The 22,928-nt window shown below is 38.6% G+C and overlaps 1 protein-coding gene across 3 annotated transcripts in view; it reads right to left on the reverse strand.

Annotated features, from left to right (window-relative positions):
- Positions 1-22,928, reverse strand: part of LOC150086931 (hepatocyte growth factor receptor-like) — a 193,660-nt gene that overhangs the window by 128,769 nt on the left and 41,963 nt on the right. For all 3 annotated transcript variants that reach the window (XM_090372829.1, XM_090372831.1, XM_090372830.1), the window contains exons 2-3: positions 17,668-18,974; positions 7,126-7,305 (exon numbers count right to left, since the gene is read on the reverse strand). In XM_090372829.1, the coding sequence (XP_090228955.1) occupies positions 7,126-7,305; positions 17,668-18,822 (1,335 nt within the window). In that variant the 5' untranslated portion in view covers positions 18,823-18,974. The remainder of the gene's footprint in view (positions 1-7,125; positions 7,306-17,667; positions 18,975-22,928) is intronic.

Genomic DNA, 22,928 nt, shown 5'->3' on the forward strand with positions numbered 1-22,928 from the left:
TGCACTAGACAAAAAAAAAAAATTCCAGAATTACCCTGAGAGAGAGAGAGTCAAAAGTAGAAGGGAACCACCAATAAAGAGAAGAATGATGATATCCAGATCAGGACCCTGGGTGTGCCAAGCCCATACTCATCAGATGTGAGCCCCTGGGGTTATGCATATGTTTATGTGTGAATATATATATGTATAGGGGTCCGCAAGCATGTTTTGATTTTTTAAGGGGTCCGTAAATCTGAGTAGTCTGGGAATCACTGAGCTAGAGTATTCAGGGAAGTATCACCCAGTTATGCTACTGTTGCAAGATGGTTGAGAGAATTCAAAAAAGGACGAGAATCAGTTGAAGATGATCTCATGAGCCATGTGAAGTAATCAATTCTGAGACAATTGCCATCATCGAAGAAAAAATTTTAGAATATGGAACAATTAAAGTACCTGAACTTGAAAAGTGCTTAATATTTCAAACGGAAGCATTTTAACAATGATAAATGAACATTTTGGAATTTATAGAGTTTGTACAAGATGAGTTCCAAAACTTTTCCCTTCGTGACAAACATCAGAGCGTGAAGTCATCAAAACAGAATTGGAAATTAATTTTTGCTATTCTAGGTAGATTTTATCCCTTTGGGAACTGACGATGAAGCTTGGCTACATTTTTATTATCCTGAATCCAAATTAGAAAGCACGCAGTAGAAGGAAATGGGGATCTCCAATTGCAAAAAAGTTTCAAATCCAAATATCACTGGAAAATTATTTGGCCTCAATTTTCGGGGACACAAACGGATTGTTGATTGATTAATAACAGAGGATTATTATGCCTAAGTTTGGAGGTGTAGTTCCAGGTAAAAAATAAAAAAGACAAGGAAATTTGGGTCATCAGGTTTACTTCTCCATGAAAATTCAGTCATGCACAAAGCTTGAGATGCAAAGGCTAAATTTCATGATATGGATTTGAACAATTAAATCCCCCTCCCTGCAGAATACAGCCCAGGCCTGACCCAACTGACTATTATTTTTCAGAAACCCCAAGCCTTATCATTTTAAAGATGATGAAGAGTTAAGAGCAGCTGTGGAAGCCTAGTTTCATGTCCAACCTGAAGTATTTTTTTTTAATGCTTCATTTAAAAAAAAAAAAAAAAGCCGACCGGGCTAGCCGAGTGGGTAAAGTACCTGCCCGGCAACCCAAAGGTCGCGGGTTCGATTCCCGCCTCGGGCTTGGATCAAAGTACTGCAAAAACCTTGGGAGGTGCAATATGGCCACAGAAGCCGATGCGCCAACAACTACCAAATCATTTAAAAAAAATAAACATTGAACTCTTTACAGATTAAATACAATAAATGTATTTGGTTGAATACTTTGAAAAATAAAATAATAATTTAAAAACAGAATTTTGTGCCTGTCTTTTATATTCTGTTTACAGATTTTTTTTAGTACCCTTAACTTAATTACTTCTAATAGCTCTGATAGGCAAGTCCGGATTTACCTGATGCTTGTGGAGCAGTTGTTCCAGGACTCCAATATTGTGGATGGGGGATGGAGAGAAAGATTTGAAACTACGCAATTACCGTTGGTTCAGGACCTTCTCCGCGACTTCATCTTAGGGACTACGATGCCAACAGGTGAGTGTTTCGCTTTAAGCGCATTAGCGACTTAAACCATATTGTGCCGTATATATTTCGTCTGTAAACGGCCTGTGTTATGCGGTTGATTTGCCTGTTTGTTGGACAAAAAACTTGAGATAATCAGTCGCAGGACAGACTGACTAACTCGGCCACGTTGTGAAAAGAGCATATAAAAATTCACTGCATCATTGACGGGATTCTAACCCAGGACTTTTTAACCCGGTGTCGGGAGGACGGTACTTATTTGCACGCGAAGGCTGACGGATAGTTTTAAAAACACTAAAGTAACATCGACGTTGATAATAAGGTCAACGTTACCAACTCGCAAACGCTATAATAACAATGTACAAATAAAATAACACTCCCGTTGTTTATTCGGAAAACTTAGTTGCTGCATGTCAGTTTGTCAATTTTTTTTTCTTATTATTTTTCATATAGAAAAATTTGGAAAAAAAAAAAAATAGCCTAGTGGTAAAGTCAGCAATGGAGTCAACCTGACTTAGGCAGTCTGGGGGCCCCTCACGAACATATTTTCAGATGCCCTAAAAATAAAATCGCGGCAGTAATAGTAATTGCGACCTTCAAGACACGTGAGAAACTACCCTCCGGTCGATTCGACCTTGGCTGCAACGCATTTAAAACCACTGAAATTTACAATTCCACTGCTTTTAGCAGAGTGTAGAAAGAACACCATTCAGTAAAATGATAGTAATATTAGCATTTTAATTTTATTACAATATAAAGTTTAAAATCTTTAAAAATAATGAACAGCAATAATAATAATAATACCTCAAATACGATCCACTTTCAGTTCGTTTTCAGAATGCAAACTTACTTATGCGAGTACGCAGTTAACAGTAGCGAAATTACAAATTCTGTTCGAACCCCTCTTGACCCCTTCCCTACTCCCGTTAATTAACTAACTTCGTGATATAGTAATTAATCACTGATATTTAGGAGTGAGAAGAAAAGGGAAAACGAACGCCCACAACAATCGATTTATGCACTCTATTTAAAACTGCAATTGCATCTCGAGAACATTTCGTCAAGAACTTTCGTGCGCTCGTTAAAGATTCTTTAGTGAGCGGCCTCACGACCATTAACAGAGATTTTTATATCTCCTGTTAGACGGATGAGCTAACTAGTTTTTAGAAAGAACGTTCTCTAGCAATCTTATTTGTGCCTAAGATTTACTGAGGTTTCAGGACCTGACGACCTGTTGGAGGAAGTAGCGAGTGGTATCTGTTCATTTTGGCAGCAGTATAAAAGATAAGAGGGTGGTCTGGATTCTGTTAGAGAGCATCCACTAACCATGTTACCGCCCACTACTAAATCGAAAAGAACACAAAGGAATTTGCAATTTGAAAAAGTCGGCACTCAACTTCCAAATAAAATGGAACACTAGGACACTAGGAGGTACATCAACTTAGGAAAGATAAAAAGATCAAACATCGATTCATAAGTGGTGTGAATCATGTCAAGAGGAGCTGCCGATGATAACAAGAGAGGAACTTTAAAAATAGAAATATAGCTAAGTAAATCATACACAGGCGCTTTTCTAAGTGAAAATTATTTTATTTGGAATGTTGCGGAAAAAATGGCTAATTGCTGACCTGAAACTGTTCCTATGATATTTAAACAAAATGCATGTCATCATTAAATTTTTATATTAATTAAGATACATTAAAATTTGTTTGGGTACTCCAATCCAGCCCGATGACAGTTCCAATGTTGAATTCAAAAACATGGTGTCAGCCAAGGAATGATTTTCGCTATGTTAGTATAACGTGACAAACAGACAGTTGGGGGAAGCATGTTGCTTGTCAAAAGCAGCCTATGTATAACGTAAATTTTGTACAAGAATAACTTCAGAAACTTATGATTAAACTGGTCACACGATGTACTAATCGTCTGAGTAAGTGCACACATCATCCCCACCCTTGCAGAACGGGATCATCATGGCAGTAAAGAGGCGTCTGGATAAGACTCCACCTCGTGGAACTCCTGCATGGAGTTAGCGTTGGAGGATCTGGAAATAAATGGACGGCCAAGTAGGGCCTGTAGGAACTTCAGAAAATTTCCTTTTATTTGGAAGGCGTGTTGGAGCATATGTAGCAGGGCATGTACACATTCAGACTATTGGAGGCTGCTTTTACATCAGCATATGTTACTGCAACTTCCTTTCCGGCTTGGAAAGCATTTAGTATCGCAGCTTGAACTGTGAGGAAGTTAGTAATCGTTAATCTTGTAGTTATTGAATAATGAATTTGTTGAGGCTGCCCGGCCAGTATTTGATTCGACAACTTTGGCAGTAGAGCTTTCTCCAATACTTTTAAAAGGGTAGTTTCGAAACCCGTGTTTCGAAAATACTGTATCAAAACTTTATTACATAGTTAAGAACAAGGCATGCACCAGGGTATTCACCACAGGATTCAGTACTTCTCAGTAGTAGGGGGGGGGGGGGGTCTCAGAGGCTGGAGGAGAAGCAGGATTGGCTGACGTCAAGACTTCCGGTTCGGGGTAAGGTATGAGGTGTTTTAGACGTCGATTATTTGAACATGGCTGTGTATGGTGTTAAAACACCGTCGAGGATTTTCTTGAACTTGATTGCATGAATCATGTTGTAGTCGTATTCGTAGAAGTCCGCAAGTCGAACTTCTTCTCTTGGCGTGGTTCTTCCTCAACCTCGTTCTCATCCTCAGAGTTGGAACAAACAAGCTCCTCGAGTTCATCATCCGTTAGTGTTGTTGCCTGTCCGTCAATTAAATCGTTAATGTCCTCCTCCTCTTCTAAGTCCTCGAAATCTCGTCCTCTAAGAGCTCTTCGGTTCTGGGCTCGGAAAATTAGGCCAGACTTTGTCATATAGCCTGCTGAATTGCTGCAAATTAGCAGCGTAATCCGATCTAGTGCCGCCTTGAATCCTGGGGCCTTCTTCTCTTCGACGGCTATATAGGTGCGCTGAGGCGTCTTCTTCCAGAATAATGCCGTCTCATCGGCATTGAAAACCTGTTCAGGTTTATATAAACCTGTTCATATAAATCTTCGCATGGCCAAGAAAGTAATCACTTTCTTGGCTCTTTTAAGGCTTTTGTTCGGCACTAGATGCACTTTGTTTAGAACCCATGGGTATTCACATAAGCACAGTAATATTTTAATATATTAGAAAACGAAATGCACAAGACATAATTTCATATGGGTTTAGGTAATTAACTATATAATATTGGTGTAGATACACCATAGTTTACCCATAAATTTGAACTACGTATGTAGTGTAACGAAACACAAAGATCTCGGTGTAACCTTCGACCCAAACCTTAGGTTCAACTGTCACATCGAATGTGTTCTACGCAAGATTAGCCGAATGCGCTGGATTGCCCGTCAGCATCTTCTTCACAACACAGACGCAAGAACTACAATCAGTTATCTGCAAACCGTTGTGTATCCTACCATTCTGTATGCCTCTGAAATATGCACCTCCCCGGTAACTTCTCTCATGAAGTCCATCCTCGCCAGCGAATACTGGATACTGAAGTGGGCAACCCACAAACATCAACTCCCCCAACAACAGAGGACTGCCAGCATGGCCGGCCAACTTAAAATCCCACGGCTGCCTCAAATAATCCACATGAGGAGAACTGTGACCAGTATCAAAATGCTGGTTAGCAAGATCAATTCCCCTGACTTCTGGGGTATATGTCAGTGGCATGTTCCATTACCTTCGAAGAGCCACCCCTCTTCTCCAGCTACTGATCAGAGTAGACCTCCAGAAATTCGCTTCGGATCGCAATTACAGGCGCTCATTGGCCGAACTTGTTCCGCGTTTGTTTGGCCCCTGATGTCGACTCAAACCGATATCTCCACCTGCTATCTGCTATGAGGCGCAGAACGGCACGTCGCAAGAACACCGACGAACTGTTTCACAAGAAAATGCAACTTAATGCACGCCTTTGAAATATTCTGACTTTTAAGCATATATGTGTTTTGTATATGAACGTGTATATACCTTGGTGTACTGTCTGCCTCAGAACTATGCATATACTCATATCTATAGCATGGTTAATGCCACGTTTTTAAGTTAATTTCATGTTATGTTATCTTTTTGTTATTCTGTACATGTTTTTATATTACCCTATAACCTTGTCAAGCTCCTGGCCTCCTGGCTGTAGGGGGCACATTATTGTATCCTTACTGTACAATAAAGATTTCTTCTTCTAGTGTAAAGGCATCGTTTTAATTGTATCTCATGTTGTGGCTGCCTTCACAACGAGATAGCTGGTATTGCACTACTTCGAATAAATAACACTTCTCTAGTAGAGAAGACTACTGTTATTTATTTTCATTGGATACCACCACCCAAAAGATCGTTTCGAAGCTAGTTGGCTTCATCATCGGTGGGTGGATAGGACACTGGTAACGCAATATGCCATCAAGTTGCGAAGTTATTTCCACAATATGAGAGATGCCAAATGGTGAATAAATAATAATAATGTATTATACCAAGGTCCTACCCACCCACCGATGATGAAGCTTCGAAACGATCTTTTGGGTGGTGGTATCCAATGAAAATAAATAACAGTAGTCTTCTGTACTAGAGAAGTGTTATTTATTCGAAGTAATGCAATATCAGCTATCTCGTTGTGAAGGCAGCCACAATATGAGATACAATTAAAACGATGCCTTTACACTACATACGTAATTCAAATTTATAGGTAAACTATGGTGTATCTACACCAATATTATATAGTAATATTTTAAGTACAATTAGCCTAACGCAGACACACACAAAGGTCACACAAGCCGTCGTACTCGGATGGCGCTCACTGCGAGACTGAAGACGCAGGGTGAATGCAGCGAGCAGCAGCCTAATTGATAGTATGATAAATTTCGCGACCCCCACCGCGAAAACAGGAATCCGCGAATATGGAGACCTGACTGTATTCTTCACACTGAATGCCTCAATGAAGTTTCAAAAGTTGCTAACATTTCATGTTTAGAAAGTTTAATATCTTCATTGCCCTCATTTTCTTCCTCTTGTCATCGATATTGTAGCTAGTTCTTAAATTTTGAATTTTTTTTTTTTTTTTGAAACTGCCCAAATCATCTCCCATCACATGAAGAAAATATTTCAGTGTGAAGAATTGCAAGCACAGAATTGTATACTCCGCATGTTCGAATCCATGTGAGAGAAAATACGGTACAGTGATATTCTTGTAATCTCTGTCTTGCAAACGTCATGTTGTATTTAGTCATTCTGGGTGTATAAAAGGATTTTTTTTAATAGAAATTTTTAATATGAGATTATATGAATCGTCACGTGATGGACATTTCAGCTAATTTACTTAGGCTAAATAAAAAGGAATAATAGTATTAATAGTACTTTTACATAGATAAATAAAAAGCAGAAAGAATTAGTTCCACTTTTATACGTGTAGGTACATTTATCAAGTGTAGTTTGAATACTAAATATATAGACATTTCACTAATTAAAAGTTCCCTTGATCTTACCTTAATTACATCACCATCTTTGGTGCCTAAAATAGCAATGGTCCTATTCATCTGTAGGGTTACGGCTAATGATGTTATCTGCTTATCCAGATGAGTTCGAAGACCTCCTGGTATTGGTTCCCGTCCTTCGATAAATGAATTGAATCCCGATCCACAGAAGCTATCATCAATCGCCAAGTCCTACACGTAAATAAAGAAATAAAAAATATAACTAAATTACATCGAGCAATTCTGCATTGTCTTATTATAGTATGTCGCCATTACTATTATTCAATAGACATATTCAGGACTCGACATTTCTTGATCGCCATGGCATTTTAGAAATCTGGCTGAGCGAATAGTATTTTTCAAGTTCAGTCTGGCGATTGTCAAGTTGAACAACTGTCGGTTCTCTATATTAAGATAGCGGTATTAAAGCACTACACTGTACTAAGTAGTACAGTACTAACTCCTATGTGAGACTAGACAGTACCACCTAGTACTACCTAGTGTCACAGAGGGTCGGTGGCCATTCTTCTGTGCGATATAGACACCACATCTTGACCCCTGCATACATTGATTCACACTGGGTGGTCACCTCCAACGATTAAGCATGGTTTTTTAGGATTTTGAGGCAGAAATACCAAACTTTGTCGAAATTTGAAGAGCTTGGCTCACAAGTGGGATCTGATATCAGCTCCATCATATTAAAGCACTACACTGTACTAAGTAGTACAGTACTAACTCCTATGTGAGACTAGACAGTACCACCTAGTACTACCTAGTGTCACAGAGGGTCGGTGGCCATTCTTCTGTGCGATATAGACACCACATCTTGACCCCTGCATACATTGATTCACACTGGGTGGTCACCTCCAACGATTAAGCATGGTTTTTTAGGATTTTGAGGCAGAAATACCAAACTTTGTCGAAATTCGAAGAGCTTGGCTCACAAGTGGGATCTGATATCAGCTCCATCGGAGTTGTAGACCACTCGTAATAACCTTTTCTGTATCATTGGAAGAATGTCCACGACAAACTTGAAGAGAATTGGAAAGTAAGAGCTCGAATTTTACGATTTAAAAACTAGATATGGTATGTAGAGTTTTAAAATCACATAAAGGTAAGGTAACTTGAAACATTTATAGAATGCTAAGCGGCAAACTAGATGAAACTGATATGATTAACTTCCTTTCAAATGCAGTGAGAAATGGCCAATCGCATAGACAAGCACAGAAAAGACGTGAGAAGTGTTATTTGCTTATTGGCTAAGGGTAAGAAACCAACACAATATCTCCAAAATATTTTTTTTTTCTTCCGTGTGGACTGATTATGGAAAGGATAAACAACTTGCAGAATGGTTTCCTACAAACATCCGACACTGCTGTTAACGTTCCCGAAGTTGAACTTTTCAGGAAAAACTTAGCGTATCTGTAAGAGATATTAGTGAAATAGTATTAGTATTAGTATTAGTAATGGCAGCATGGTGCAAGAAAGCCTATGGCTTATGCTGCACCAGCCAAAAAAAAAAAAAAAAAAAAAAAAACCGAATAAAACAATGATAAAAAAATAATAATAATAATTAATAAAAGAAAAGGAAATTAAACCTATCATCCTATGCGTTTCCCTCACCCGAAGGTACTATCCAGATGACCTTTGAATTTCCCCGAACTGTCAGCCTCTACCACCCAAGTAGTCAACTTATTCCAGTAATTTATAACTCGCTGGCTAAAATAAAACTTCCTGCAGTCTAATCTAAATATTTCCGCCCGTAACTTGAATTTATGTTCCCTAGTTCTAGCATCATTTATAATCTTGAAAATTTCGTCCTCATTCATTTTACTGATGCCTCTCAGAGCCTTAAACACCTCAATCAAATCTCCTCTAAGGTGTCTAGTTTCCAAACTCTGCAACCCACATATTCGAAGTTTTTCTTCATAAGGACGCCCTTTTGCCGGTCTCACCAGGAGAGTTACCCGTCTTTGCACCCTTTCAGTAAGAGTTCAATGTCTTTCTTTAGGTGCGGTCTCCATACTTGAACACAGTATTCCAAGTGTGGTCTAACAAAAGCCTTATATAATGGGATTATCACGTCCCTATCTCTATTTGCAAAAGTTCGATAGATCATCGATAGGACACCATGGGCCTTCCTTGCAACCTGTTTACAATACTCAGAGAATTTCATGTCTGACCGTATCGTAACACCCAAGTCCCTTTCCTCCAGTATTGGGTTTAGTTGAACTCCACCAAATGAATAAGTTATTTTGGGATTACTGTTTCCCAGGTGTAATACCTTACTCTTTGTGGGACTAAAGCATAGCTGCCATTTTCCTGACCATTCCTGAAGTCTATCTAGGTCTCTCTGAAGAAGCTTAGCTTGACAGTGATCATTAACTACTCTACCAATTTTAACATCATCTGCAAATTTAGACATCACGCCCTCTATCCCTTCATCGATGTCGTTTATGAAAATTAAAAACAACAGTGGTCCTAATACTGATCCTTGGGGAACCCCACTTCTTACATCAACTCAATCTGAGGAATAGCCATTGATCACAACCCTCTGCCTCCTGCCCTAAAGCCATCCTGCTATCCATCTAAGGATTTTCCCAGTGATTCCAACCTGTTCCAGCTTATAAAGCAACCGCTCATGTGGGACTGAGTCAAAAGCTTTGCTGAAATCTAAATAAACAATGTCGAAATTATTCCCTAAATCCAGCTCGTGAGTTACCCTTTTAAAATAGCGAACCAGATTCGTTAAACATGATTTTCCCTTTACAAAACCGTGCTGAGTATCCTTGAGAATTTCAATTCTATCCAAATGATCCTGTATTCCACCCTTGATCATTGCCTCCATGATTTTCCCTACCACTGAAGTCAGATAATTTCCCACTTCACTCTTAGAGCCACCCTTATATAGGGGAGATACATTGGCACTTTTCCAATCCAACGGAATCTCCACAGAGTTTAGTGATGCTCGCATAATTAGCCTCAATGGTTCAATGCACTCACTTGCCGCCTCCCTTAAGATTATAGGGTATGTTCCATCAACTCCAGGAGCCTTACTGGCCTGTAGGGTCGAAAGTTTTTTCATTAAATAATCTTGCGAAATTTCAATATCATTAATTACATATTTTTCAACTTCGTTTCCACAATTTCCCATCGCCACAAAAGGTTTTTCATTTGTAAATATCGATGCAAAATAACTGTTTTAGTTCATCTGCAACGGCAGCTGGTGTATTTAATACTGTCCCCTTTCCCTTACGTAAAGGTCCGATCTGGTTTGTCCTGCTCTTCTGGCATTTATATATGTGAAGAATTCCTTATCCTCCCTCTTTGCTCTGTTTGCTAGTGATTTCTCATAAACTGCTTTTGCCTGTCGAACCTTTTCTGTGGCTCTATTACAGATCATCTTGTAGCTGTTATAGGCTTCAGTACTTTTTATTGCTCTGTATCCTTTCCATGCCACCTTTTTCTGCTCAAGTAATGTGGCAACTTCACTATTCATCCAACTTGGAACCCTCCTCGTGGAGTATTTTTTTAATGGTAAATACGCATTCAAGGCATCTGTGATTAATGTTTTAAAAGCATACCACAGTTCAATTGTATTCATTCTCTGTGCGATATCTACCCAGTTAATAGAGGCCATGTAGTACCTTAAGGCATCGTAATTTCCTTTTCTGAAATTAAAACCCATTCCTTTTCCTTTTACTACTGCTACCTCTCTCATCATCATCCACCGTAGAACTCCGTGATCACTTCCTGCTACTGGTTCTTCTACTGTCAGCCGTGTTATGTCGTCTGATTCACGGGTGATGATGAGGTCTACGATATTCTTTTCTCTAGTACTTTCCCTGACATGTTGATACAAATAACAGTCATCTAGTTGATTTAAAAATTTTGTTCCCCATGTCGAGTTTCCTTACCATTTACTCCAATCAATTAGAGGCAAATTGAAATCACCCATAATAAGACATTGACGCTTACTTGCCCATTCCATGCTTGATATTTTAATGTACAATATTAATGTACCCTAAGCTGTACCATAAAATATCAAGCATTCAAATGCTTGATATTTTATGGTACAGCTTAGGGTAACATCCCTTCAGAAACTGACTTTCCGTAAAGTTTCAAGCATGTGGATTCCAAAAACATTGATAGATGAACAAAAAATGTGCAAATAGCTGTTCTTTGGAAAACCTTCAATGTTATGCATCAGAGGTGAACTTCCTGGACCAATTTTTTTTCTCTAACAGGAGATAGACCTGGAAAATTTCCTTAACAATAATAATATTACATCAGCAGCGCAACGATGGTGCTGCCAGTCATAACGCATTTTAGTAACAAGGTTTCCAAAATCTCATCAAACGTTGGGATAAACGGTAAAAAAAGTAAAGTAAATAAAGTTTCTTTGTAAGGTACGTAATTTCTTTTCTGTATTTCACTAACTTTTGAAATTAAAACATGGGAGACCTTGCTTTCCTATTTGCGATCGTATTATATCCATCCTCAAGAATTATATCCATTAATTATATCCATCCTCAAGGATGGATATAATTAAGAATAATACAAAACATGGATATAAATAAGAATAATACAAAACATTATTCACCCCATATTTATCCGATAATCGCATCACCAACTACCGAAGAGTTCATGCGACTACCGAAGAGGCGTGGATGCAATAACATGAAGGGTAAAACGCCTTCAGGGAGTGCTCTGATGGACGGTCTTTTTAGCTGTAAAAGTCCATATCAGTCCATCATCGTATAAATGCTTGCTTAGTTAATTACTATAGGAAGAAAGGGTTAACACCTACGTTAGAACGAAGAGGATATTCGAGCATTTCCAAGAAAACACTTCAGGTGTTTATAGATAAGACAAATAAAAAAAAATAATAATAAAAAAAAGGTGTTGAAGTACTAGTTTATCTTGACCTTCCTGGTGATTTCACTATTCTCAGTAAGACAAAAGTGATAAAGCTACATCTGTGATAATAAACCGATTTTTATAAAGGTCGATGCAATATTAAATCTCTACAAGCAAGCAATCACAGAATAATTATCTGTTTCGATATTAGAACAAACACTTTTAAGTGGTTTACCACTCTCATCATACCATTTATTTACCTGAATTTCAATAACGTGAAAAAAAAAATCAAGACGTCACTTCGTTGTATTACATAAACTTGAAGCAATAACTGAAATTTAATATTATGAGCCAAGGAAATAATCAATGTCAAAAATACACAGCTGATAACTTAAGAAACGTGTCTCAAAATACATCTTTAATTGCACTATTATAGTATGAAGGTCATGATTATTAAGGTTACCCAGAATATCGAAATGTTATGTGAATGACCTCTGAGCCTTGACTTAATATTTGATTTAACCATTTTTATCTTTGAAAAAAGTATCTCAGTTCATAAAGAAACATGTGGATTAAGCTGAACAGAAGCTCAAAGCACTATTATATATTCCTTGCAGATGTGTTCCTCCGTGACAGTCTGTTGAATTCATTCGTTTGGACAAATAACAGCCTCTTCAAACAGGGCTATAGTTAGCCGAACTCAGGTGGAGGAAGAAGGGTTTCCTCTAAGAGTTATTCCTTGCTTTAAAACCAGCACAACAAACCATGTGAACTGGCTCAGTATGTCCAAAGTAATTACTACATCCAAAAAAACCAACCTAGTAGATATCTTAGAGAGCATCACTGGTTTGTAGATCAATAAGAAGCGTCTGTTACATTTAATTTTCCCATCTGGCGATACTTAAAATGGATTCTGATTTCTTTTCCATCCTTCAGGAAATCTGAATCATTTACAGCAGTACCCTCAACGGGATATTCAACGCTTCAATGGATTTACTGAACCCATATCCTGGTGCAATATTGGGTCTTCACAACAACAACAACAACAAAAAAAAAAAGTATGAAGCATTATCTTTTCGGATGTTCACGTAAAAATATTTATCCTTCCCTCAAAAACTTACATTTTATCAATTTTATTTCACAGTGAAAATTCAAAACAGTCGTCCAGCTAGAAGAGGTTACATAACATGGCATACATACTCATCTAGATATCATCATTCTTCTCTTTCTTGGTGATTTCCTTCTACTTCTCTCTCTCTCTCTCTCTCTCTCTCTCTCTCTCTCCTGAGAGAGAGATAAAAACAAGAGTCAGAAGTAGAAGGGGAATCACCAAGAAAGAGAAGGATGGTGATATCCAGCTCAGGACTCTGGGTGTATCAAGCCCATACTCACCAGATGTGAGCCCCTGGGGTTGTTCTCGCCGAAAGGTGTCTGGAGCAGGTCCCGCTCCCTTACTGTCATGACATTAATAAAAGTCAAATAAATATTATAGCATATTCAATTTCCTTTTATTAATTGTTACAGAATATTTAGAGGAGATAGTTATAATTAAGAGTATATTGAAAATGTAAGTATTACTGAGAAAAATCAAGCTCTTGTTATATAATGAATTAAAAACTATCACAAGTATGTGCAGCGAAATAGAACGAACCGCGGAAAATCTACATACAGATGATATGAACGAGTCTCCCACCATTCGCTCCCACCCAAATGATGTCCTCTAATTCAGTGTTTCTCAACATTTTTTTCAGATACAGACCACTTTTATATTTGAAGTGGAAACCAACCACGGACTACAACAAATATTAAACTATACATGCAAATATATTAATAACTATCTATTTTTTTTTAAATACAATATGTACTCATACTTAGTTTATGTGATATACGTTAGGTTGTTATAGGCATACCTCTATCTCCCATCACTGTTAATGGCATTGTTACCTACCGGAAAAAAAAAAAAAAAAAAAACCTATTTTATTGCTGATTCTCGCGGACCACTTTCATAAGTTGAACGGCTCACAAATGGTCTGCGAACCACCAAAGGTTGAAAAATTTGAAATCATTCATTTAACAATTAAATTGTACGTTGTTATTTGGTTTTTAGGAGCATTAGCAACTAAGGCCATATTGCTCCGGGATATGCGGTGGTCATTTCCTGACCTTTCCGTCCTCCGTATTTGGTGGTGACGGGCTCGAAGCCCGCTCTAATCAAGAAGCGTGTGCTATGCACTGCTGCTCCTTCCCACCTGGCTACGGAGGCGCCAATTGTACGTTATTACAAAATAAAATGAGAGACAGATAGACAAAGAGAAAGAGAGAGAGAGACAAACAAGCAGTACATGTAGGGCTTACAATACCGGGATCCCGAATACCGGAATACCGGTCATTTTTTCCGGTATTGATACAAAAATACCGGTTTTTCGGTACTAATTAAAAAAAAAAAAAAAGTTTATAATTTAATCACATAAAGGTTATAAAATCACCTTTATGTGATTATGACGTTCTTATCTCTACTAGCAAATGTTCGATAAATCATCGATAGGACACTATGCAACATTGCAACCTGTCCACAATTCTCGGACAACTTCATGTCTGACCTCCCAAGTCCCGTTCCTCCACTACTGACTTTAGTTCAACTCCACCAAGTGTATAAGTTATTTTGGGGTTTCTGTTCTCCAGATGTAAGACCTTGCATTTTGCCGAATTAAAGTATATAGCTGCCACTTTTCTGACCATCTCGAAAATCTACTCTTGTATCCAGAATAATTCAGATGTGGAATTGTTGACCTTTAGGATCAGTGCAATGACAATTCATGCAAACATGAACCATAGAAGAAAATAAATCAGAGAAGCAAACTATCGTCCCGCTTACACAGTTGTATTTGGTGGATTGTTTTGGTGCGCTACTCTGGCGTTGATTCTTTTCCTGCGAGCAAACACCTCGGAGGCAAAGTTCCGAAGCGCTGAGAGATGATTCTTATTATGCAGAAGCATTTCCTCTTTCCCCGGAGAGAGATCTGGAACGTCAGTTCGGAGCTTCACCCTAAGATCGTCGTATTGAGAGAGCCATGTCCAGTTACCAGAAAGGAAGTTTCCATAGTTAAAGAGCACCAGGTTTTAACTGATTTAGAGAGTAAGAAGGTCACATCAGGCAGGAATTTTCTTGTCGTCGCTCCAAGTGCGGTGGTGTCCCATCTGGTCTGCCAGATGCTAATTAGCTCATTAAAGCATCTGGATTTCTCTTTTTTCGGATCTTCATTTAAATTTAGCTGGATACCAAGTAATTCTGAAGGTATTTGTTTTTTGTGTCGAAAGCAGATGCCACGATAGATGACAAATAGATCCAATGGGAGGGACCCCGCAATAACTTGCACTACAGCGGTGGAAACTGTTCTACAGACTCTGAGAACAGAATAGAGAGAAGCATGCTCCGCTGGATGGAATTCAGTTTTAACCTCATTTTGGAATTGGTGGCCCGATGAAACCAAGCTCCTGCTGCATAGGTGACTATGGGCAGGAAAACAGCATTATAGTAGAGAAAGAGATTTTCTAGAGAGACTCCCCTCCCCTCTGGCTATTCGAAATTTGATTTTAGTACTTATGTGAATCAGATGAGGATATAAGGGAAGCTTATGGTCAATAATGACTTGGGGAAGCCGCCTGAGATCCAATCTGGATTTAAAAAGCATCATTTTTGTTTCACTGGATTAATTTTAAGTTTGTTAGCCAATGACCAGGTGGAAAGGTCAGCTAAAATCCGGTTTGCATTCACCTCCAACACTGCACGAGAACTACCTGAGACCACAATTGTCAGGTCATCGGCGAAAGCAAAAATTTTGCAATTCTGGAGAAAGCGGTCCAGCCAGTCTTGAAGCACAATGTTCCAGATAAGGGGCCCCAGGACTGAACCTTGGGGGCACCCTCGGAAAACGTTCCTAGAGACTTGGAGGAATTTTAATTTGACAATTATTGAGCGGTCAGAGAAATAGTTTTGAAATAATTTGTACATATGAAAGGGGCAAAATTCGCCTTTATGTGCCAATTTACACCAATCCAACGGAATCTCTCCTGTCCAGTGATGCTCTCATAACTAGCCTTAATGGTTCATTGCACTCACTTGCCGCCTCCTTTAAGATTATAGAGTATATGCCATCAACCACAAGAGTCTTACTTGCCTGTGGGCGCGAAAGCGTTCTCATTAAATCAACATGTGAAATTTCAACATCATTAATTACATTTTTTTCAACTTCACTTCCATAATTTCTCGTGAAGGGTTTTTCTTCTGTAAATATCGATGCAAAGCAACTGTCGAGTTCATCTGCAACATCAATTGGGGTATCTGATACTATCCCACGCAATTACATATGCATCCGATCTGATTTGTCCTTCTTTTTGCATTAAATATGTGAAGAATTCCTTAACTGCACTCTTTGCTCTCTTTATTCCTTATTCCCACTCTTTGCTCTCTCTCCAGACTCAGTAAAGATACTATAGTAAAATTATACTTCGCTGAATAAAACGTCTTTCTCCTTCAGAAAATGATGAGATCGTCTACGATTATCTCAGTACAATAGCACCATCCAGCATAGAATCCGAAAGGGCGTTTTCTGCCGCTAATCAAATACTGTATGTAGAAAAATTAGATCCATTTTAAACGATCATTCTATTGATTGCTTATGTTTCTTAAGAGCTCACTTTATTCGGGCAGGTAGTGTGGATGCTTAAATATAACTAAACTTTGAAGTAACAATATGTATTTTTTTTGTTTTTAGAATAACCTTATTTTTAATGATTTTTTTTCTGAATATTTATTATTGCAATAAATGTTTATTTAAAACCTTGAATTCAAGTAATTACAGTACTTGTTTTTTCCTTACTTTATTAACTGTCATCAAAATTTATTGAGAAAAAAATTTGTTTTTGGAATACCGGTATCCCGGTTTCATAAATTAAAAATGCCGAAATACCAGTATGTATTAAGATTTTGACCGGTATTGTAAGCCCTCAGTACGGGATCGGATTTAAAATTCTTGTACTCGCAAGCATTAAATTAGGAGTGCCCACTGTTCCTGCTAAACCACTTCATTAGGATGGGCCACAAGTCGTGAGACACTCTTTTCAATACTTGAAATAACTTAAAAAAATGACGATTTACAATAACTTGAAATAACTTAAAAAATGACGATTTCAGAGCTTCTTCCAAGCCCTAACGCTGTGACTGTTTATTCGCAGATTCAACACGCATTACAGGACCGATTTTCTCACTTTCCCTTATAAAATAAATGATGGGAATTTGCAAAAAAAAAATTACCTTCTCGGAATAAAGGATGACATCATACAGCAGATGTGATTTGGAGGAGTATAATCACATCCGCAGTCCTTCAATCACATGCGCTGGATGATCAAAAAAAAATTTGAAACTTCAGCTGAAGATTTTTTGCCATTTCAGAAATTTACACCTTGCACTGCATTTCAATTTTTATCGATAAATATTTTCTGAGGAAAAAGATACAAGGTAAGCTGAATAAACGAATTCTTCGCCGGCATTTGTTGTGTGTGTAATTTTCATTATTTTGCCAGAAAACAGAATTTAATCGTCTGCTTCACTCTCTCTCTCCCTCTCTCCCTCTCCCTCATTCATACAGTAAATGTAAAATACAGAGAGGCTCTATTACTAAAGTAAATACTTACATGTTTGGAACAGCTTTGCTTTGTCCCAATGATTGTTTCCAACAGGTGAGCTCGTGGTTCGGCTTCAAAACATTCCCGGGAAGCATTAGTAAAATGGCTAATAACATGAGACATGGGGAATGAACAGATCACAGAGCCCTTGGAAAAATCGATGGTTTCTCCTCCATCGGGAACAGTTTTACTGAATGCCACGTACAGCACGTCAACAAGGTTGTCCAACTTTAATCTTCTCTTCAGCATTAACCCAGCAACTCCCAGGTAGGCAGCCTGGGCCAAGTTATAGACGTCATACAAACCACTTTGGCATCTCAACGACACTTCCGTATAAGAAAAGAAATTTAAATCAGTGTGGCAGACTCTAGCCAGCCTAGTTTCATAGAGTTCGGATTCTACACTAACCCTCTGTGTAGTAAGGAAGTACGAAAAATTAGAGTGACTGAAGCCATATATATAATTCAGAAGGTAATTTCGCTTGAAGCGACGATTGATGTCAACGCCTGTAAAGCCATTTTCAGATAGGTAAGAGTAAAGGAAGTAAGGTTTCCCGTTGGTGATGTTGAGTATTCTGCTGGAAACCGCTATGGGAGACAGGCCCAGAGGACGATTGTCATAAGTAGAGGCAGAATAAAGCACTTTTCTGTTGTATGGACCAGGGGCGATGAAGGCGACAGTGCTGAGCCTACTAGCTACGTAGTTAACAGAACCCTCGGCGTTGTTCACCAGTCGTTCATTAAGCAACTTTTTAGTAAGCCTCAAAGTGCATATTCCTTGGAACAGAGTTCCACAACTAAGTAACATGTCGGATTGTTGGCCGTAGTAAATCAGCAACACTTTATTGTCATTATCCGTTACTACTCTTTGATGACATTCTGCAGGGGGCGGTGCACATTCGAAGTTGTCCAACTTTGGGCCGATGGCAGCTGTGGCATTCAACTTCAAATTGTTCGTAAACTTATAAAGAGCGTTTCTTCCACCCACAAATACCTCTCCTGTCACCTTGTGAACAACAACTTGAAAAACTAAACTGTTAGAGTCGTTCATTTTAAATGCTTCTAGATTCCAAATCGAAAGGTCTCTGATACCGCTTACAAACCAGAGATAACGCAAGAACAGAATCCGCAACCATAACGAATAGTTACTAGCCATGACTACCATCACCAACTTTTTATTTCAGTTCGATTCGTTTAGTTAACACTCCTGTGGATCTAAAATATCTCCGATCAATAAACAGTCACCCTCCTTCACAATACACACTGTGATTTCAAACCACTGATGCATCTTCAGAGGAAACGAAACTGCGTTGGAAACTGAAAACAAAAAAACAGAATCAGTTTTGAAGGTAAGGTTAATCATAGTAAAAGTAATAATAACAGATGCAAACTAGACGTTTACGTCGCATTTTGACACACTTGTAAAAAGAAAGAACTGTTTATACTGGACAACCAAAGAGCACGTCTTGCACGCGAAAAAACCACAGCAACGCGAGATATATAAAAACGGCAGCGTATTCAGCCATTTTGCATGGTGTACAATGGTGGACGTCGGTCACTCTTCCCGCTTTAAAAGAATATATGCTATGGACTTACGGCTATTCAAGTGGGCAAATAATAAACACTGTTCCTCTCTTCTCCAACACGCACCAGTTAAGGAACACGCAACTTGCAGAACAACTTCATCAACCGCATTTACCGGACATATTGCCGGGAAATGACTGATAGCATCATTAAAGATGATGGCTGGTGCTATATCATCACCATGCTTTTGCCATCTGTGTGAGTGGCACATGCCGCCACCAGCCTTTGTAAGGCTGGTGGCGGGATGTGCCACGCACACAGATGCCACGAAGTACCCAAGAATGAAAACCAACAGACTGAGGATGGCAGATAGATTTATACCAACCAGGCGCTTGAGTCAATTCAAGGCCTACTGAACATTATAAATGACTTTGAATTATTGACAGGTGATGCGTAATTTTTTTTTTTTTTTTTTTTTTAAATTTTATCGCACTAGACAGTCCGGGACAATCCTTGGTAGCCCCCGCCTATTTACAACAACACAGATATATTAGTATTAGTAATGGCCATATGGTGCAGGGAAGCCTAAGGCTTATGCTGCACCAGCAAAAAAAAAAAAAAAAAAAAAAAGTAAAATAATAATAAAATTAATTAAATAAATAATAAAAGAAAAGGAAATAGCCTATGCGTTTCCCTCCTCCTCCCATAGGCAACTATCCAGTTGACCTTTGCATTTCCTCAAACTCTCAACCTCTACCACCCATGTGGTTGAGGCTGACAGTCTTATTCCAATAATTTATAACTATACTCATTAATTGTAAATATACGAGTATGTATATATATACTCGTATATTTACAATTTACAAATTTATTCTCCTAAAAAAAAAAAAAAAAAAAAAAAAGTCCCAATCAAGTCTTATGTCGAAATCAACATGATTAGACCGGGGTTCGAGCCCGTGACCACCATATACGGAGTATGCGGAAAGGTCAGGGAATGACCACCGCATATCCCAGGAGCAATATGGCCTTAGTTGCTAATGCGCCTAAAAACCAAATAACAAAGAAACAACAAACAACTGTCAAGTAAGAGATTGCAAACTATAGGAAGCACAGCGCAGTGCTGTTTGCTCAGATCGTTGTTGTTTTTGTAGGGTTTTAGAGGCATTAGCAACTTAGACCACATTACGCTGTATATACATACATATTACGTCTGTAAATTGCACGTATTCTGTGGTCGATTTGCCAGGTTGCTGGACGAAAAACCGGAGTTTCCAGGAACAAAAACCATACAAATCCCTCCTGAGACCACTAACTTAATTATGAAGAATTTTTGTGGGCTCTTTATTAAAAAAGCCCACAAAAATTCCTCGCGTCATTGGCGAGATTCGAACCCGTGCCTTTTCCATTCGGTGTGGGCTTTACTCACAGATTAATACAGATAGTCAGCTCCCATAGACGACCATGGTGGTACAAAAACGATCTCAACACCGCCACCGCTTGTCTAGGTAAATAAGTTGCTCTGGGTGCACCCGGAATATTAATTCAGCCACCAAGTATACTATATTATGTTCTGAATTGTGGGTGTTCTCTGGTCAATTTGCCTGTTGTTGGACGAAAAACCCAAGTTTTCTGGAGGGGGAAATACCTTGCTATCTACGCCTGAGACCGACTAACTCAGCCATGGAGTGAAAACGTTCATAGAAGTTCCTCGCGTCATTGACGGGATTCGAACTCGGGCCTTTTCCACCCGGTGTGGAAAGCCGGTAATGATACCACTGTGCTACTCGCGAAGACAAATTAAGGTTAGGTTACTGAAATTGCATTACGAGAACCCTGCAATTCAAAAATTCACCGTGTAGCCACCATAGCGTGCCACAGAAAATTCCGCAGCGCACTACAGAAATTGCTGCAGCCTGGTTTGCGAATTCATCTACAGTGAACTACAGACTGCAGCTGTGCAATTTGTTTTTCCTCTTCTTATACTTAGCTAATCTTTTAATCCCACCACATCAATTGGCCCCGGCTATTCCAAAGAAATAGTCAATGTTTCAAAAATAGTCGATGTAATTTATTCATATTCGCAAAATACAGTATATGACCGTCCCTTAAGTACACACAAAATAAATGAACATTTCGCTAAGTTGTCAAGCGAGCCGCTGAAAACTTTGTGGAAGTTGACTATCTGTACTTACTAATCTGTGGGGGTGCTGTTGCCTAACTAATCCTCTTAAATGCATACGAACTTAGCATTAGCATTAGTAGAGGCAAATGATGCAAGAAAGCAAGCTTATACAGAATCAGCCAAAAGAAAAAAAAAAAAAAAAAATTTCATTCTACACATCCAAATTTAACACATAGTTGGAACATTTCTTTGGGGTTACTTCTACCCATATGGAGTACTTTGCATAATTTCCACTCATTCCTCCACTGCTGCTAAATCTGAACCTTCTCAAATCACAAAGAGTATGAAAATATGCAGTTTCGATCACGCGGTTTATGTGTCAATTAACATTTTTATATAAAAATGTTAACTCGTTTTTAAATTCAAGTTTAATGTTGACCATGATTAATTCTGAAGTGTACAGAATATAGAATCTGAACTATACCACGATTACAACGTTCGTAGAGTTAAACTGAACATTTTGTAGTACAAAAACCGCCAGGACTCAAGCGTGTAGTTACTGAAAACTTACATTAAATTACATTAACCATTTTCATTTCGATTACTTATCTCCGATTTCGGTATATGTCGGTCCCCCGGCATCTACTACCGTGAAAGGAATTTTCCGCTTACCAATGTATTACATTTATCCAATTATTATTATTAAGCGTAGTCCCATTGCTTCATGCAAAATAATTGCCTCAGTTTATACTATTACACACCATCAGGCATCTCTCATATTGTGGACTTATACTTCATAACTGGGTTCTCACTATTTCAACAACATGGTACCTGCCCACCCACCGATGAGTAAGCCAACAAGCTTCGAAATGGTGACATCTGGGTGGCGGTATCTGCCGAGAATAAGCAACATTAGTCTACTCCACTGGTGAAGCGTTACTTATTGAAAGCAGTGCAATACATCGGAAACTCGTTGCAAAGGTTGATTCACAATATGAGATACAATTAAAACGATGCCAATTATAGACTTGTACAGTCCACTACGAACAAAACATGGTGCAAAAGCACTGACCGTTCACTAGTGAATTTTAAGCGTAGTCCCATTGGTTCATGCAAAATAATTGCCTTATTTATCTATTTATTTATGGTAGGATAGATATTTATTTAAGGGGGGAAAACCGTTGAAATAGGTGTAAGAATGGCGAAACAGGTATAAGAATGGCTATTAGTTAATAAAGGGTGATTTCATTTCTCCAAGCAAAGTTAGCAAAGTTGCTAACTTTGCATGGAGTGGGGAAACCCATGTTTAGCCTGCAGAACAAACCTCTGGCAATCTCCACCTCTTTCGTCCTGCAGTATGATTGATGTCTTTTGAGGTTATGATGGGCATCATAGCGAGATCCAATCTTCCTTAGAGTACAACTCTAAACGGTGTTTGCAGGCCGACATCTAGTTAGTTCACTGGACCAGACCTATTGGTAACTCTCTAGGATCAACTAGTGTATAATTTTACTGCCTCTACTCTCTCTCTCAGATAGCAGCTGGAGAGAGTCCGAGTAGCGTGTATGCGGATGGTGGGGGTTATTATTGAGGCCACATTATGTCAAGAAGCTGGGAATGTTTTT

This window comes from Mastigoproctus giganteus, chromosome 4 (genome assembly GCF_048544385.1).
Source record: "Mastigoproctus giganteus isolate SK-2022 chromosome 4, ASM4854438v1, whole genome shotgun sequence".
In the NCBI taxonomy this organism is placed as follows: Eukaryota; Metazoa; Arthropoda; class Arachnida; order Uropygi; family Thelyphonidae; genus Mastigoproctus; species Mastigoproctus giganteus.